Source organism: Lepidochelys olivacea, assembly GCF_965140295.1.
Source record: "Lepidochelys olivacea isolate rLepOli2 genome assembly, chromosome: 1".
NCBI lineage: Eukaryota > Metazoa > Chordata > Testudines > Cheloniidae > Lepidochelys > Lepidochelys olivacea.
This window is the reverse complement of record NC_140411.1, coordinates 333,936,008-333,953,491: the sequence shown is the minus strand read 5'-3', so window position 1 is coordinate 333,953,491 and position 17,484 is coordinate 333,936,008. Positions and strand designations below refer to the sequence as shown.

The following is a 17,484-nucleotide window of genomic DNA, read 5'->3' as shown; positions in this document are numbered from 1 at the left end:
CATAGTCTGCAGATCCCCAGAGGACCACGGCTCACAGGTTGAATGCCACTGTTCTGTGGTAATGACAACCTTTCATGGACCCCATAGACAGTCTGTGGACCCCTGGGGTGTCCGTAGACCACAGGTTGAAAGCCACTGAAATAAAGAAAGATGTTGGTAAGAATTAAGTGAGGCAGGAGCTTGAAACTGAAGATGGAAAATTTGTGCAAGGCATGAAGACTTCTATGGGAAGAGACAAAGAAGAGAGTGACACAGAATAGCACCATTTACTCCTCTAAATTCATAACACCATTTTTATGATTGAATTCTTTCTCCTACATCCAGTCTGTGATGTTACTCATAAATAAGGAAGTTTTGCAGCCATACAAAACATATTCTCTAGGCAGCAGAAACATGTGACAGTATTAGGTATGTCAATCCCTGTCCATGCCACACAAGCACAACAGGTTTCTGCAACTATAATTTGTCTTTGGTTTGAATTTGCATCTGTTTAGCAGCTAATAAAGCTAATTCTAGCTGTCATAGCATACATCTACCCTGTGCCATTTGGCACCTGTGTTAAATCTTTTATGATACTTCAAGAGTAACTTTCTGGGTGTGCAGCTCTAAATAATCTGCCAAAAGAAAACAATTCAAGAGTAATTTTTTTGTTTGTTTCAGTTATATGGTATTTTTCAAACTACAGTTCTATTTTTCAGGCCATCTGTTGCTAACAGCTACAAGAAGCAGGAATCAAAAATATTTTAATGTATTTATGGAAGGAATTCTTGGCTTGTCACCCTCTTAATGCAGTCTACTGGATTTTTGCTGGAATACAGCATGAACAGAGATCTTAACATTATAAGAAAATTTTATAGCAGAGGGGGGAAAAAATCTACTCGCCTTCCTGTTACTATCATGATGAAAGAGCAAATTATATTTTACTTTTCTATCTAAAACAAACTAAACTTAAAAGTAATCAAAACCTCAACCCGCTCTCCACAGAGGAGTGGGAAAAAGTTTTCTGAAGGTGTTTGTCTATATCTGTAGTCGGTAGGTTTGTTTTCTATATATGTCTCTCAGTGCCACCCATTACCATACTATCTGAGCACCTTTTGCGCCTGAATGAATTTGCATTCACGACAAGCTGGGTGAAGTTGGGAAGATAGTATCTCTAGTTTACATATGAGTTACTGAGTCACATAGGCCAAGATCAACACAGGGACTTAGGTGCCTAAACCCCAGATTTAGGTGCCACTGCAATCCACAAAACCCCCATTTGAATGCTGCTTAACCCTGCCTAAACTCACTAAGCCCCTACATTTTCACTGTAAAAGTCTTTATATGCTTACATTTCTGTCTCTGGGCATACATGCAATCTCTCACTCTAGGCATCTGGAAGCCTAAGACCCAGCATAATTTTCAAACCAGAGAAAGGTAGGTGTTCTCCCACCTATCTCACCTGCAGATTGTGGTCCTTTCAAAATTCAGCTGGAGGAGTTTGTGGTGTCTTTCTTATAATCTTTAACCACTGGTTAGAGCACTCACTCAGGGTGTGGGAGACCAGGTTCTAGTCCCTGTTGACCTGATAAGGAGAAAAGGATTTCAATACAGTCTCCTGCCTCTCTGGCAAGCACCCTAACCACTGAGCTATGAGAGATTCTGATGAAGGTTTCCACATTCTCTTCTGTTGAAGCTGTTCCACTGTGGAAAAATAATTAAACAGTCATTAGGTTCAAGATGAGTGAGAATGACTCTGTTGCCAGGTGGTCAGGGCATTCACCTGGGTGGTGAGAGACAAGGGGCCAGTCCTCTTACTCCTATGACCATTTAGTTATGTTTCCAAAGTGTAATAACTTCAACAGGAGAGACTGAGGGAGAGCCATATCAGAATATCCCTTAGCCCACTGGTTAGGGCACTTGCCTCAGAGGTGATAGGATTTGAATAGGAATCTTTCTTCTCATCAGGCAGAGGAGGGGAAATGAATCCAAGTCTCCTACCTTCCAAGAGTGTTTTAATCACTGGGCTGAAAGTTATAAGGGAAACACCACTGTTTCTTCCTCCAGCATTTCTTGCAAGAACAGCTGAGACACCCAAGTGTGCCTCATACTGAGAGGGATTCCCAGCTGTGGATCACAAGCAGAGACAGACACCTACCTACAGCACAGTCTTAGACACCTAACTTCTTGGGAAGAGTGGGATTTAGGATACACCATTCTCATTGGTATCTCCCTTTGGTTAGTTTAGGCTGCTCCCCTCTCATTGGCATTTCCCATTGCTTAGCTTAGGTATCTCCCTGCCTAACATGCTGTTTTTTGTGGATACCATTCTTAAGCACCTATCTCTCCCCATGCAATGCATGGGGAGGTAGGCACCTAACCCAGGGTTTGTGGATTCCAGTGATTTTTCAAAGTGCCTAAAAGTTAGGTGTTGTAATCAATATATAAGTGTCTTTGTGGTTCCAGGTCATAGAGTTCAAGGGCCTGATTGTTGGGTGGGGGGGAATGGGGAGGTAGGGATGAAGTCCCCAGTTTACTTCAGATCAAGCAGTAAGCAACTTGGCCAAGGTCACAAAGAAGGATTATGGCAGAATCCACATTTCCTGAATCCTAACTAAATGCGTTAGTCACAACATCCACTGTCCTCTATTCTGCTTCTGAACTGTGCGTGCATGGGGAAAAATGTATTTCTTAAAGTTAATGTCCTAAACTGGTACAAATATGAATTGAAAGGAGAAATGGATGGTATCTGCTAAACAGGGCAGGGAGAAATTGGTCTGGAGATTTATTTCCGAGAAATAAGTGAGAGATTTTGCTGAATGTCAGTGGTAGTAAGAATGTAATTCAATAAGTGTAGGCCGAGTTCAAATAGATGGAAAATTAATCTTCAGCTTCTGTCTCCTGTGGGATTTTCCTGTGCCATTATTGATTGCATTTCAAGCTCCTGCCTCAGGAGAGAAATTGGTTGGAGTTAGATTTTAATTGTATTCACAAGCTACATTGGATTACTTTCCTTCACAATATATGTGCTTTGTGGTATGTTTGTGAAAACAAAGTTGGTCTGGATATTAAAAATGTACCCAATACGTTTTAGTCTATTGATAGAAACATAATTCTTAGTTTTCTCATTGTTATTGTGTGATTAATATGTTAATGGGAATACACTGGGTTTTTTTCAGTCTTGGACAGTGTTACTCTGAGTCTAGGTTATTCTAATTCAGATATATTTTTCAGGGGGAACTGGTAAATTCCTATTAATTACTGAGAAACCGTCATGACAACTGGATTTTGTCAATTAGTGGCTAGGAGTGAAATTCACCCAGTTTGGAAGGACCCAGGCACCATTTAAACCACTTGGTGCCTGTAGATTGTGGAGGGGATATAGGCAAATGTGTTGAGAATGGGGTCTGGGTTGTACCCATTGTCATCACAGTGGCTCTCTATGCCAGCCCAGAAAAGGTCAAAAGTAGGCACTTGAAGGCAGGCTGCTGGTGCATTTTATATGAAACCTTTGGGCCCAGTCCCTTGCATCAGGGGGCCACAGAGACAGTGGATGAACTCTCAGATCTACATAGTTCTCCCTTTGGGTCCATGGAGCATAGACAGAAAAAATCAGACACCCTGACTTGATGATCTCTACAGCAAGAATTCTCATCTGGGGGAGGAGTGCTGGGAGAGTTTCAGAGGGTCTTTGGGGCTAGAGTTTGTGTGAAAGCATAAGGCCTCTGTGTGATAGCTCAACGTGGGGATGGACCTGCAACCTCTTCTCCATGCCAGGCGGGTGGGGTGTGGGCAAGCTAACACCCTCTCTTTCCCAAAAGAATAATAGGAGGAACAAAGAGAGATTACCTCGCCCAGAGAGCCCTCTGGGATATGTGCCTTCCCCTTCTTGGCAAGAGGCAATCATCTGAGCCTGTATTTGCAATCAAATATTCTAATATACCTTACCAGAACTGAACTGAATCCTTGCAGAAAAGAGATTGCAGAGATTCATGTTCAGACGAATATGGAGTTTTCATAATCCTTCCAGTCAAATATGAAAGCTCGCTCTTGGGAGCACTACTTTTATGGAAAACAGACTATAGTGAAGCTTTGAAATAAATAAACCCCGCAAACTCAAAACAAATAATCTTTGTTGAGAAATAGAGAGGAAACACTACATGGTTCTGGCATTTTGTAGTGGTAATGTGGCTTGACGGCCCCCAGCATTCTTTTCTGAGCATGTCAACATAGAGTTTGAGACTGTTAGTGCTAATCTCCAAAATAAATGACAGTGCTAAGTATTTTTGGTGATTTGTTTAATTGAATGGTTTGCAGGCACGAGAGATATTTTCTCACATCCACAACCTGTTGTTGGGATCTCATTTACAGCATTAGTCTAGCTCATTAGTTGGACAGCATGAGGCCAGAAAATAACTTATGAGCACCACACCAAAATTTGCTAAATATTAGGTGGCATTTCAGACATGGAAACACTTACACTGCCCTGTAATTGAATTGAAAAGCAAGAATTATGGTAAAACATTAATTGGGCCAAATTACATTGTGTCTAGAGCAATGTTAATGTTCCATCATTTTGAACCATACACAAATACAGACGTCTATAAAAAAAATCACTGTTTTTTTAATCTAGTATGATCATTTAAAATCAAGATATAACACCAAGAACTTCTTACTGAGACTATGGTTGCCTTGATATTTGGTTGAGTATGATTCCACCACCTCCCTAGGTAACGCATTCCAGTGCTTCAACACCCTCCTAGTGAAAAAGTTTTTCCTAATATCCAACCTAAAACCTCCACCACTGCAACTTGAGACCATTATTCCTTGTTCTGTCATCTGCTACCACTGAGAATAGTCTAGAACCATCCTCTTTGGAACCCCCTTTCAGGTAGCTGAAAGCAGCTGTCATATCTCCCCTCATTCTTCTCTTCTGCAGACTAAACAATCCCAGTTCCCTCAGCCTCTCCTCGTAAGTCATGTGTTCCAGTCCCCTAATCATTTTTGTTGTCCTCCGCTGGATGCTTTCCAATTTTTCCACATCCTTCTTGAAGTGTGGGGCCCCAAACTGGACACAGAACTCCAGATGAAGCCTCACCAATGTCAAATAGAGGGGAACGATCACGTCCCTCGATCTGCTGGCAATGCCCCTACTTATACATCCCAAAATGCCATTAGTCTTCTTGGCAACAAGGGCACACTGCTGACTCATATCCAGCTTCTCGTCCACTTGTAACCCCAGGTCCTTTTCTACAGAACTGCTGCCTAGCCATTCGGTCCCTAGTCTGTAGCGGTGCATGGGATTCTTCCGTCCTAAGTGCAGAACTCTGCACTTGTCCTTGTTGAACCTCATCAGATTTCTTTTGGTCCCATCCTCCAATTTGTCTAGGTCCCTCCGTATCCTATCCCTACCCTTCAGCGTATCTACCTCTCCTCCCAGTTTAGTGATAGAGTGGACAGAAATGCATCACTAATAATCTAGACAGTTATGTTTGACTGGTTAAGATCTTTATTATTCTTAAAGACATTGCAAAATCAGTGTCTTTGTGTATAATACTCAAAATAACAATATAGTGACAGTTTATTTTTATATTTATTATTTCTGTTCCAAGTAGTTAACTGTTATGGTAAGTTAAACAAAAATCCTGTGAATATTTATATCATTTTCCTTTCCGTTTTTTCTCTTGTTATAGGCCAAACAAGCCATTTATGTAAAGTCTACTTATGAAAGAAATGTACATTGTTGTAGCAATTTAGGATTTGCAATCTGCAAGATAATTTCATGATAGGAATATGGAAATAAATCGTATTTACACTTTTCCACCTACAGCTTTAGAATGAGCTTGTAGCTCTGATTATGAATAAGTGCCATGCAATAAAATTAAATGCTCTTGCGTTGCATTTTTTTTGTGTATGTGTTTTACTTGTATATATTAAATATGCATCTGGGAGTATAGTGCTGGTTTTACCTTTTCCTTATGTCAGTTTTAATTCTACTGAGTTTAATGGGGGATCTCTTGGTTAAAACCAGTGTAAGGGAGGATAATGTGTGTGTGTGTGTGTGTGTGTGTGTGTGTGTGTGAGAGAGAGAGAGAGACATATACGCACATCTAGCTATTAGAGAAAGTTTGAGTCTATTCTGTGCCAAGAGGCAAATATGAATACAATTGTTCTTAACATACATTTTAATATTTTGTCCTTTGAATGTCTTTCCTTTAAAGTCTGAAAAGAATGAGACTGAAACTGGAAGCCAGAGAATCAGACCAGTGTTTGAAGAAGATGCTGTTTTTGGGCGACAAATATCTTACCAGCATGCAGCAGTCCACATACCAACAGATATTTATGAAGGCTGTAAGTAGCATGTGAACACATGGTTTTATAATTATAATAAGTGTATTATGTGCACCCCATTCATAAAAGCAAATAGATAAGTGTGCCTATTTTTCATTTGTGTTTATATCTCTCTGAATGCTTTTCTTTTAAAGAGCTTCATATATGGTACATTAGGCATGATATTCATATTACAAGCTAGAAAAAGCCTTATTTAGTTAGACTATCAACTATCAGCGAGAGGTAAAGATCTGCTGAGAGAAGATCTGAATTTGGGAAACAGATCAGGGAGCAGGAACTGTGAAAGTAAATTCTTGTAAAAAGAAAAGGAGACTAACAAATTTATTTGAGCATAAGCTGTAGCTCACGAAACTTATGCTCAAATAAATTAGTTAGTCTCTAAGGTGCCACAAGTCCTCCTTTTCTTTTTGCGGATACAGACTAAAATGGCTGCTACTCTGAAACCTGTAAATTCTTGTGAATGTCCTAATTTTCTCATCCATTCAGTCTTTGTGCTGTTTTCTCATTTAATCCAAACTATTCTCGACAGCTCTTCCTTAGATGGTTTCAGCCTCAGGCAGAGATGAGCACTGAAAACATCTGAAGTATTCCAAAAGCATATACAGTTCACTGAAATTGCATGCTGTTCAAGATGGTAGTACTTACACTGCGTGTAGCTTATATGAAGCACTTTTTGGTGGACCAGACCTTTAGCAGAGAGCATTGAATGAGTTCTCTTCAAACTGAGCCAGTACAGGAAACAATAGCGCTCAAGTTTCCAAGTAAGTAATCACAGCAACCCAATATTCAGTATTAAATTGTCTCTCAAAATAGAAATATTTTCTTGTCTGAAACTTCATAAAAAGGTACAATATGAAGTAGGAAGACAGACAAGAGATGCTACACGCACATAGAAATGCCTGAAAAATTATGAGAGGAGGGATGTCTCTTTTAGTTCTGTAGTTAGGACTACTCATTTTTATTCTGCAGACTTTTCTAGTCTGCCAAAATCTCATCAACAGGGATGAGACTCTAATCTGACCTGTATTTTTTTAAAATTCAAAGACATCATTGTGTGTCTGCATCTCTAAATGACAAAGGAGTGAAAATGACAATGTCAACAGGATTGGGGAGGGGGGAATCATAGTGACTGGTATTCCTCATATGGTTGTCGGAACGACACAGATTTAGAGGATTATTCTGGGATTCTGACTTTAATAAAGGCTGATGTTCATTTTAATTGAAGGATTAAAGTGAAAACAACAGCCATTTCCTTTCCTTATTTTTAGAGCTTCTTACATTTAGCTGCTAAAATCTTATGAGAAATCATATGGTTCCCATAACTGGGAGGCTAATTTTTTTAATGCTCTATGAATTGAGATGTGATTCAAGGCCATAGGAATATTTAAAGGGTCTGGATTTGTGTTAAGGTTCTAGGCAGGATTTGTAAAAGGCAAGTATATCCCATAGAAATATTTCTAAAGTAATTTTACTAGCAAATTGTCTGTTTAATCTAAAGTGAAAAACTTGTCACTTCCATAGCACAGGTACAACTTTCGTACTTAATTAAATGGATCTAAAAGATTAAAATGAAAACACTTTATAAGAGAGGACTGTTTCATAACTTGTGGTAGATGTGGTTCATAAGAAATTCATTATTTTTTGACGTTGACCATCACATTAAGTGCCAGAATAAACTGCCTGGTGATATGACTTTTGATTTAGATTCAGAGAAGAGAAAGTCTTCAAATCTGTTAGATTTCTCTGTCGTCTCCCCCCCGCCCCTCCCCCCGCCCACACACACACTTGCTACAGGGTAATAACTTGCTACAGGGTAATAACTTTTAACTTTGACTTATAAAGTTACAAATTATCTTTGGGCCCCAACTTGTAAAAAAATCATAACTCTTGCAAGTTACAGATTACATATTAATGAGCACGGAAAACAGCACCAGATTTATTTTTTTGTGGCAAAAGACTGTAACATCTGGAATCTAGCAAACAAGTTTGGATAGTCATGTATCAACAAATACTGTTTTTACGCTAGGATGTAATTCTTTATCAAAAGCAAATTTCTTCAACAACAAGAACATTTTCTTTTTTGTCCATAACCCAACGGAGAGTGATGATGAATTAACATCAGTTTGAAAATACGTTATCTTGCTGAACAGTGCTTTTCAACATACTGACTCAGCTTTTGGTCCCCAGTACATAACAAATAGTCGTACAGTTTGAGAACAGTTTGATTGGCAGCTCCTTGACCACACTAGACTGCTGTGGGCTGTCTAAAGGCGCTATTTCAGTGAATACCTCTGAAAAACAGTGGGTGAGACATAATTTACAAGCTTTAGAGTCTGAGATCAAATATTTTTTTGTAAATGAATTATAGCTTGGAAAACAGGGTTATGTTTTTTTAATGTTTTATTTTTTCTTATATATCCGGGGGGTGTGGGGGTGGGAGATATAGAATTGGAATTTTAGATCTCACAGAACAATCTTGAGGATAACTCCCTTGAATGCTCTACTCTCAATTGAGATTTGCCTGTGCAGATCTCGTCTCTTGACATACCCTGCACTTGGCATCACAAGCTAGAAACAATGGTATTGAGGGCCAGGTACATTTCTCCTTATGGGACTGAATATTCACTGACGTCTTTGGACCACAGCTTCACCTATCTTCAGTTCCTTTCTTGATGCCTAAAGTATGGGCTTTAAAATCACAGATTCCTCACCACTGATATTTATATTGGCTTCCTCGTTTTACAATCAGCCCTGCATCGGGGTGGTACATAACTGCATCTCCCCAGGAGCAGACTGGAGAACAAATTTGTGACTGACAAGAATTACAATTCACTCCTGTTGGTGTGGAGAGGGAGTAAGTTTTATGCCATCTCTTTTTGTGGAAAAGCTTACTCCTTGCTATGTGATGTGGGGCACATCCAGGTCTCCTGGTCACTGCTTGCCATTCTACATCCCTTCCCTGCACACATGCTTGTAGAAGGGAATAAAAGGCAAGTGGTCTGTGCTCTTGTACCTGTACCGGGAATCACAGTCTGAATGGGGTCAAGCAGGAACATAAGGGGAGCCTTAATCTCCATTTCTTGCCTGCATGGCAGAGTATGGACTGGAAGTCTTGCCAAAAGGGAGGTCTTGGGTCAGCCTGGCTAAAACTGACACAAGCCAGGCCTATAATCTTAGGTCTCAAGATAAAATCAAAATTCTGTTCAAAACGAAAAGGGCCCTGGAATCAATTTTCTGTTACAGGGTTTGGGAAATTGACATGCATCTCCTGTTAACAATTACATACTTTTCATGTCTAATTCCTTATACAAGGCACTGGAACTTTACTCTTCTCCTCTCTAAGCAACTGCAAGCCAAATCAGAGACAAACTTCAGCATAAGGCAAGTAAGGTCAGTTGCTCTCACAGTTTGCAGCAAATGGCAAATTGTGTGAGTCAATGGTAGCTCCAGTTAAACATCTGTACTGGTGTCACTACAGACTTTGGAAAAGGTGCTCGATGAGGTACCAATGCAGATACTTTTTATAGGGTTCAGAGTAGCAGCCGTGTTAGTCTGTATTCGCAAAAAGAAAAGGAGGACTTGTGGCACCTTAGAGACTAACCAATTTATCTGAGCATAAGCTTTCGTGAGCTACAGCTCACTTCATCGGACGCATTCAGTGGAAAATACTATTTCCCCATGTTTATTTCACCCCCCAACCCCCACTGTTCCTCAGACGTTCTTGTCAACTGTTGGAAATGGCCCACCTTGATTATCACTACAAAAGGTTCCCCTTCCATCCATCCATCCCCCCCCCCCCCGCTCTCCTGCTGGTAATATCTCACCTTAAGTGATCACTCTCCTTACAGTGTGTATGGTAAAACCCATTGTTTCATGTTCTCTATGTATATAAGTTTCCCCACTGTATTTTCCACTGAATGCATCCGATGAAGTGAGCTGTAGCTCACGAAAGCTTATGCTCAAATAAATTTGTTAGTCTCTAAGGTGCCACAAGTACTCCTTTTCTTTTTGCAATACTTTTTGTAGTCTTTCCTGCTTCAGTTGTTATAAATGACAGGTTTCAGAGTAACAGCCGTGTTAGTCTGTATTCGCAAAAAGAAAAGGAGGACTTGTGGCACCTTGGAGACTAACCAATTTATTTGAGCATGAGCTTTCGTGAGCTACAGCTCACTTCATCGGATGCAGTGATCTGTAGCTCATGAAAGCTTATGCTCAAATAAATTGGTTAGTGTCTAAGGTGCCACAAGTACTCCTTTTCTTGTTTTTATAAATGTTCACTCTAAGTTAAAGATTTACAAATTTTCAGCAATCAGGACTGCCATCACTTCATTATCTAATTAGTTCCAAAGAGTTGATGAAAGTTACAAATCAACACTGCTTACATACAAAAGCAACAAAGTGCTTTTCAAGATACTGACATCACTTTAAATAAGTCTAGGCAGCTTCTGATAACCTAGTAGAGAATCTCCTCCCAAATGTTTGAGAGCAATGATAAATAGTTATGCGTTTTCAGATGATTGAATTCGTTCAGTGAAATATTTTCTGTGTATTTTTTTATCCTGAATGAATTTGGTATTTTAAGGTGTACTCTTTTTATTGGTATGGCAATCTAAATTCTCCTGTCTCTTTTAAAGAGTGAAGGTGAAGACCTGGCCCCATTGAAGTTATTGGAAAAACTCCCATTAACTTTACCCACAGATGTCCCTCGCAGAATGAAAATATATATAACTGGGGTTGTTGGGTTTTTTACATTTCAATTCTTACCTATAATGGAATATGCCAATGAGCTGAAGCATGTTGTTATAATAATAATAATTAATAAATAATAAATATTTATTATTTTCTGATGGAGATCTTCTGATAGTAATTCCAGTGGTATTTGTTGCTGTCATGAAACGTCAACTACTGATGTGACTTTATAAAGTAATATATTGGTAAGATTTATTGCATTTTTGGCCTTGAAAAGAGTAAGTGTTTAAGAACAATCTGAAAACTATCATTTTGAGGCCTAAGCAATTATGATATCCATATCCTTAAAAAAATAGAATTTGTACATGCTCCTTACATGGTTAGATGCCTGGAATATTCCAAGTTACAAGTTTGTTAGAAAAATTATTCCTTAGAAAGAAACTTTAAGGCCATTAGGGAAGGTCCTAAATGTATATGTAACATAGTCCATATGTAGGATAGATTCCCCTGTCAACAAGAATAACAAAAGACTGGAAAAACTACTTTGGTTTTTATTCTCATAATATCCATATATGGGTAGTAAGAAAGATTTATTTCACGAAGGGTCTGTTAAGGAAGGGTTTTATAAATAGGTTGGAATGCTACATCTTAAGGATTTTAGAGAAGATCAAGTGAATATTAAAATTTTCCTGTGGCTCATTGTAAATATTTTAAAGAGGTAATAAATGCATACAATATAAGGTGTTTTTTCTTCGAGGCAAGACAATTTTCTTTCTAGAATTATTTTGTTGTGTCTATGAAAGTGATAAAGATTTGTGCTATCAAACTCAAATTGTGGTGATAACTTAATAGGGATATTAGTATTCCAGTGTTCACCTTTTGTGGGGTAGAAAAGGGTAATTTAAAATTGTTGGACACCAAGTAATTTTATTTTAAAAATTACTGTCCATAGAAACAAGAAATGGTAGGCCAGCTCTTACTACTTGTTTCTTTTACTGCCAAATCAGGGAAAGCCAAAATCAAAATATGCACCATTGTTGTAGCCATGTGGGTCCCAGGATATTCGAGATACAAGGTGTCTGAGGTAATATCTTTTATTGGATCAACTTATGTTGGTAAGAGAGTTAAGTTGGTATCTCTCTAAGCTCATCCTCAGATGCAAGCTGTCCCCCGGACCAGGAAACACCAACTCAAAGCAGCACCAGACGCTGCCAGAACAAGAGATGCAAAACCTGCAGCCTTATCTCCACTGCTACAATAATCAATGCCCCCTACAACACGCCTTTCAAGATCCGTGGGTCCTGCACATGCCCATCACATTATGTGGTATACATCATCCAGTGCACTAAATGCCCCAATAACAACTATGTGGGTGAAACCAGATAATCGCTATGCTCTTGAATGAACTCACACAGAAAAATGATAAAAACCCCATATCATTTGTGGGTGAACATTTTTTCACAAAATGATCACTATATTAGACCTCTCAGTTCTCATCCTCAAAGGAAACTGCACAACACTTTCAAAAGATGAGCCTGGGAGCTTTAATTCATAAGTTAGCTAGAAAATAAAAATCATGGTCTTTAATAAAGGCACTGGATTCATGGCTTATTGCAACAATCTGTAACCCACTAACCCCCTTTTTGTCCTATGACTCCAGGGGTGTTAATTGGCCACTTCACCTTGAATGGTCCCTTAAAATATGTTCTAACTACTTGTGCTAAACTACCTGTTGGATATACTATTTAGCTTTGACACTGTGAGAACCTTTCCAGATCTGAAGGATTCTGTAGCTTGACAGTTTGTGTCTCTCACCAGTATCCCAATAAAAGCCTTGCAAGAGTTTTAAATCTAATCCCTTTGTTGTGTCTTGTTAACTTTCTCTTACTAATCCATGTTGAAGTCTTCAGGAACTTTTCCTTGAGTTGGTTTTCTTGAGTCTTCTCTGTTCATCTTAACTGTCTGTACTAGCTTTACTGTAGAGATGGGCAGGATGAGTTGTGGAGTGCTTGGTGTTTATGCAGAGGAGCAAAGGGTGTGAGAGTATGGTCTGCCCAGTTCAGAGTTTTATAGCATTCTGCTTCCCATTTGCATGAAACTGTAGGGAAATGCCTATTTCAGGCTTGTTTAGAGCAAAATTGGTTGCTATTTTTTCATTGGCTCAGCACCTTCCTGGGTTTTCCATACATGCCTCTTCATCTTATGAATGTGTAGTTTCTTAATGCATATATGCATTAGGGTTGTAATTCTTTACAAATTATATTTTCTTCTTCCTTTATTGCAAGAGATTATCAGAACATCTTTAGGTTTAGGGTTTTAACTCTTTCTCTTCTATTCAGTCCATTTTTTGAGATATTCCTTCAATTTTATTGGAGTTCAACAGGGAATGAAATTCTGCCTTCAAAAGTCCAAACACTTTAGTTCTCTATATAAATTCTCAGTTCTCAAAACAGTCTTTTAAAATTAAATAATTCTTAAAGAGAGATTTTAGCATTAATCGTTATTAAAGAAGTTAATTCTTCATGATAATTTTTTGGAAAGAGGATATTGTTGTCTTCCTGAGATGAGTGAGGGATTTGCTTGAGCACAGTCAGTAGCTAATTAATTCACCATTAATTATTCTATACTCAAATGGCTTCTTGCATTAGTAATCAGTTTAGCAAGGTCATTACATTTGAGTTTGGTGAATAAAGCATTTTTACCATTTACATAGCGGTGATATTAGGGAATTATATTAAATGCTCATTTTGTTAAAATACTTATAAATAAGCCATCCAAAACAATTTTCCATTTCAACATGTAAGAAACAATCAAAGGTTTAAAACATTTCTTACTATACATGTTTTTCCTAAAGGCTTTCTCAATAAAGTTTTTAGAGTATTTATAAAAGTTACTTTAACAAGAATATTGTTAAAGTATAATTCTTTGTGTGTGTTTACTTAGACGTTTTCCTTGGAAGGGTAAAAAAACCCACATTACACCTTGATGAATTGCTCTGATAACACAACCCTACATTCATTTTCATAGGTCTTTTCCTAAAACATGAATGTTTTACATGCCTTGTTTTCTTAGGCTAAGTTTTATATTTGAACCAAACTGGCATTTTATACAAGAGGGGGAGGGCAGGGTTCATTTACCCCTATGTTTTATGATTTGATAAGAATCTTCAGTGTTACTTCTCTTTGAAATCCTTTTCACCAAATTGTGTTTGCCAGTGCAGTCTTTACAACTAAAACTCCTATCAAACATTCTATCCAAAGCACCAATCTCAATCACCAAGTTTACATCCAATTTTCAAAACATAATATAAAAGAAATTGGCATAGAGAGTAAAGCAAGATAAATGTCACAACGTAGCTTTTCTGAATTGGCATAAACACTCTTAGAGGGGATAACCCCTCCTTAGCCGTAAAACCATGTTTGTCTTCCTGACATTTGCCTGTTTCCAGGGTGACTAAGAGCAGAAGCCTCCTGTTATTAAATAAACAAAAATATATGCAAATGAGGTACTCTTTTCCCCCAAGAAGCATGCATATGTAACAAAAAATAAATATCCCCTAAGCTTCTGTAAAAGATAAGTTTAATGACCTAAAAATTACAATAATTTATTAATAGTGAGGTCTCGTCCTATATTCTGAAAAGTAAACACAGGGGCTACTTGTTCTACTACAGCTGAAATTGACAAACAAGAAAATTTTAAACCTCTGAATATTTCTTCATGTCCAAGTCTTTGAAATTGAGAATTGACTCATTGCCTTAGCTGTAAAAGCAGTGTATCATTATTTAGTTCCATGTAGCATATTACACTGTTCTAATTTTTCTGCATGTTTACTATGATTTAATTACCAAGCAATTTGGGAAAAAAATATAATCAGTGAAGTGGATCTTTAAATGAATTCACTATGTCAGCATATTCCAAATACCAAACCCTATGGCTTGAGGTCAGATTAAAGCAAATGTTAGTTTCACCAAGCCTTCATGCACTCCCAGCCTGCCTGGCAGGAACCAATATTAAACCTAGAAGGAAGTTATTGAAGCATGAACCCCGGCACAGAAGTTCAGGGTCATGATTGCTTTTAATGTTCTGAAAATCTTGATTTATTATTATGTTTGTGTGGGTAGCTTACTAAAATTCTCAGAGTGAGAGTCAGGTGACTTTTAAGTGTCATAAAAAGCAGGAGAAATAACTCAAGTGAGTGACAGGTTTCAGAGTAACGGCCGTGTTAGTCTGTATTCACAAAAAGAAAAGGAGTACTTGTGGCACCTTAGAGACTAACCAATTTATTAGAGCATAAGCTTTCGTGAGCTACAGCTAGCTCACGAAAGCTTATGCTCTAATAAATTGGTTAGTCTCTAAGGTGCCACAAGTACTCCTTTTCTTCAAGTGAGTGAGCTGCCGCCATGCTTATTACTATTTTAAAGCTACTATTTTAGGAACTAAATGTTCTTTTCTGAAAAAAATATTATTGCTGTCAGAATTCAGAAAGCAAAACAATTTTATTTGTTTCCTCCATAGGTCACATTAATTTTATTGGTTAGTGTAGCATATTTGCCTTATGTCACTTCTGCTTCGCCTTCTGCCTAAGTTATCATGGTTTAAGAAAACATGAAGGATGAGATACTGTGAAGAAAGACCTGGTAACCAAGCTTTATTTATCTGTATGTATTATACTGTTTTGAGGAACAGTGGATAAGTCTGACATAGGACTATTAAACAGCAAAGTAATGAATAAAATATATGACTATAACAGAGTTAAAAAATTAATGGAGGATAGGTCCCTCAATGACTAGTAGCCAGGATGGGCAGGGCTGGTGTCTCTAGCCTCTGTTTGCCAGAAGCTGGGAATGGGCTACAGAGCATGGATCACTTGATGATTACCTGTTCTGTTCCTTCCCTCTGGGGCACCTGGCATTGGCCACTGTCAGAAGGCAGGATACTGGGCTAGATGGGCTATGACCTTTGGCTGACCCAGTATGACTGTTCTTATATTGTAATTCCAGTACTCTGTCATTCTTATTATTTATTATATTACTTTAATTGTTGAAGATTATTTGCCCATCATGTTCTAGATAGATTCATCATTGCATAGGATAGCAAAGACTTTATACCACCACTTTCATTCTTGTCTATAATGAAAGTTCAATGTTATGGATTATTTTAAAGTAAAACACACATATGCATACCTCCAACATGATAAGACAACTTTGTGATATTGCCATGGCAATATCAAACAGGTTTCCCTGAATCTTTCTTCCTACCCAATGTTTCTTTTTATCATGAAACATGAATGCCATTAAAGGAGATCACTGAAAGTTGAAAGTTATCTCTGCTTAGCCGTTCTGATGTAGATTTTCTCTGAGTCTGTTAGTAGTATAATTCTGATTTTTTATTAGTTTTCCAGTATTTTCTGGCACTTCTGCAAAGCTTCCTATTACCAGCACCAAATACAGACTATCTCTATCTGTAGAAATATTAAAATACAGACAATGCAAGCTTCCCCATGTGTGCACATAAAAATGTGTGTTGACTCTTACCTGGAGAGAACAAAAGCCTGTACGGATTGATTCACTGTTCCTACTTGATCCTGGCCTATCAAGGCCTGTGGGGTGTGTGTGTGTGTGGGGGGGGGGGTATGTGTAAGTGTAACCTTCTGGTACACATGTCCCCCTTGTTGCCAATCCTCAGAGAATTTAAATTTGTTACAGTACCAGCTAGAAAGCATTGGCTGCTCAGCTCAAGCTGTAGCATCTCATGCTTTAAACTGTGGAGATCCCTCCTATGTTGGCCAAGACAGTGTCTATCACATGTGTGGTTTTTTTCTTTTTTTTTGGGTGTGATGTGGACACTTCTCAGTGCAATATTGGACTGACACTGTCAAATTTTTGTTGTATAAATACCAAAAACCCATCAAATGCTAACAGCTTGTGATCACTATTAACCTGTGCTAATAGTGATGCAATGAGAATGTTAAAATAGTATGTTCTGGATCCAAAGATTTGGATTAGATATGCTTTCCCTTCCATTGGCTGTCCATACAATACTGGTTGCATGTTGAAAAATGGAATTGAAGTTTCTTTTGAAAAAAAAAATGCTGGAAATCTTACAAGGAGACTTACTTTTGCGTTATTCCCATCCATGTTTTCCAGGTTTGGAGAAGTATCCTACATGACTTAAGAGCCCAAATCCCATTTTAGTATGATTTAGGTGCTTAGGAGTCTACGTCCCATAGACTTTATATGAGATTGAGGCTTCTATTTTTTTTCTAAGACTGCGGAGGTGGGAACTGTTGAATCTCTGCTCTTGTTTAGAGTGTGTAACCATAAAGGAAGGTATGACACTACACCCCATATCATCCTATCATATCATAGTAATATTATTATGATATGATTATGGCATAATTATGATGCATTTTATACAAGATGGGTCATGTAAGGTGTCGTTAGAAAAGCATGATTTGCTGAATAT

General features: G+C 38.1%; 1 protein-coding gene across 3 annotated transcripts in view; it reads left to right on the top strand.

Moving 5' to 3' along the window:
- Positions 1 to 17,484, top strand: part of CACNA2D1 (calcium voltage-gated channel auxiliary subunit alpha2delta 1) — a 681,161-nt gene that overhangs the window by 388,874 nt on the left and 274,803 nt on the right. For all 3 annotated transcript variants that reach the window (XM_084632490.1, XM_084632488.1, XM_084632489.1), the window contains one exon: positions 6,201 to 6,330. In XM_084632490.1, coding sequence (XP_084488616.1) covers positions 6,201 to 6,330 — 130 coding nt within the window. The remainder of the gene's footprint in view (positions 1 to 6,200; positions 6,331 to 17,484) is intronic.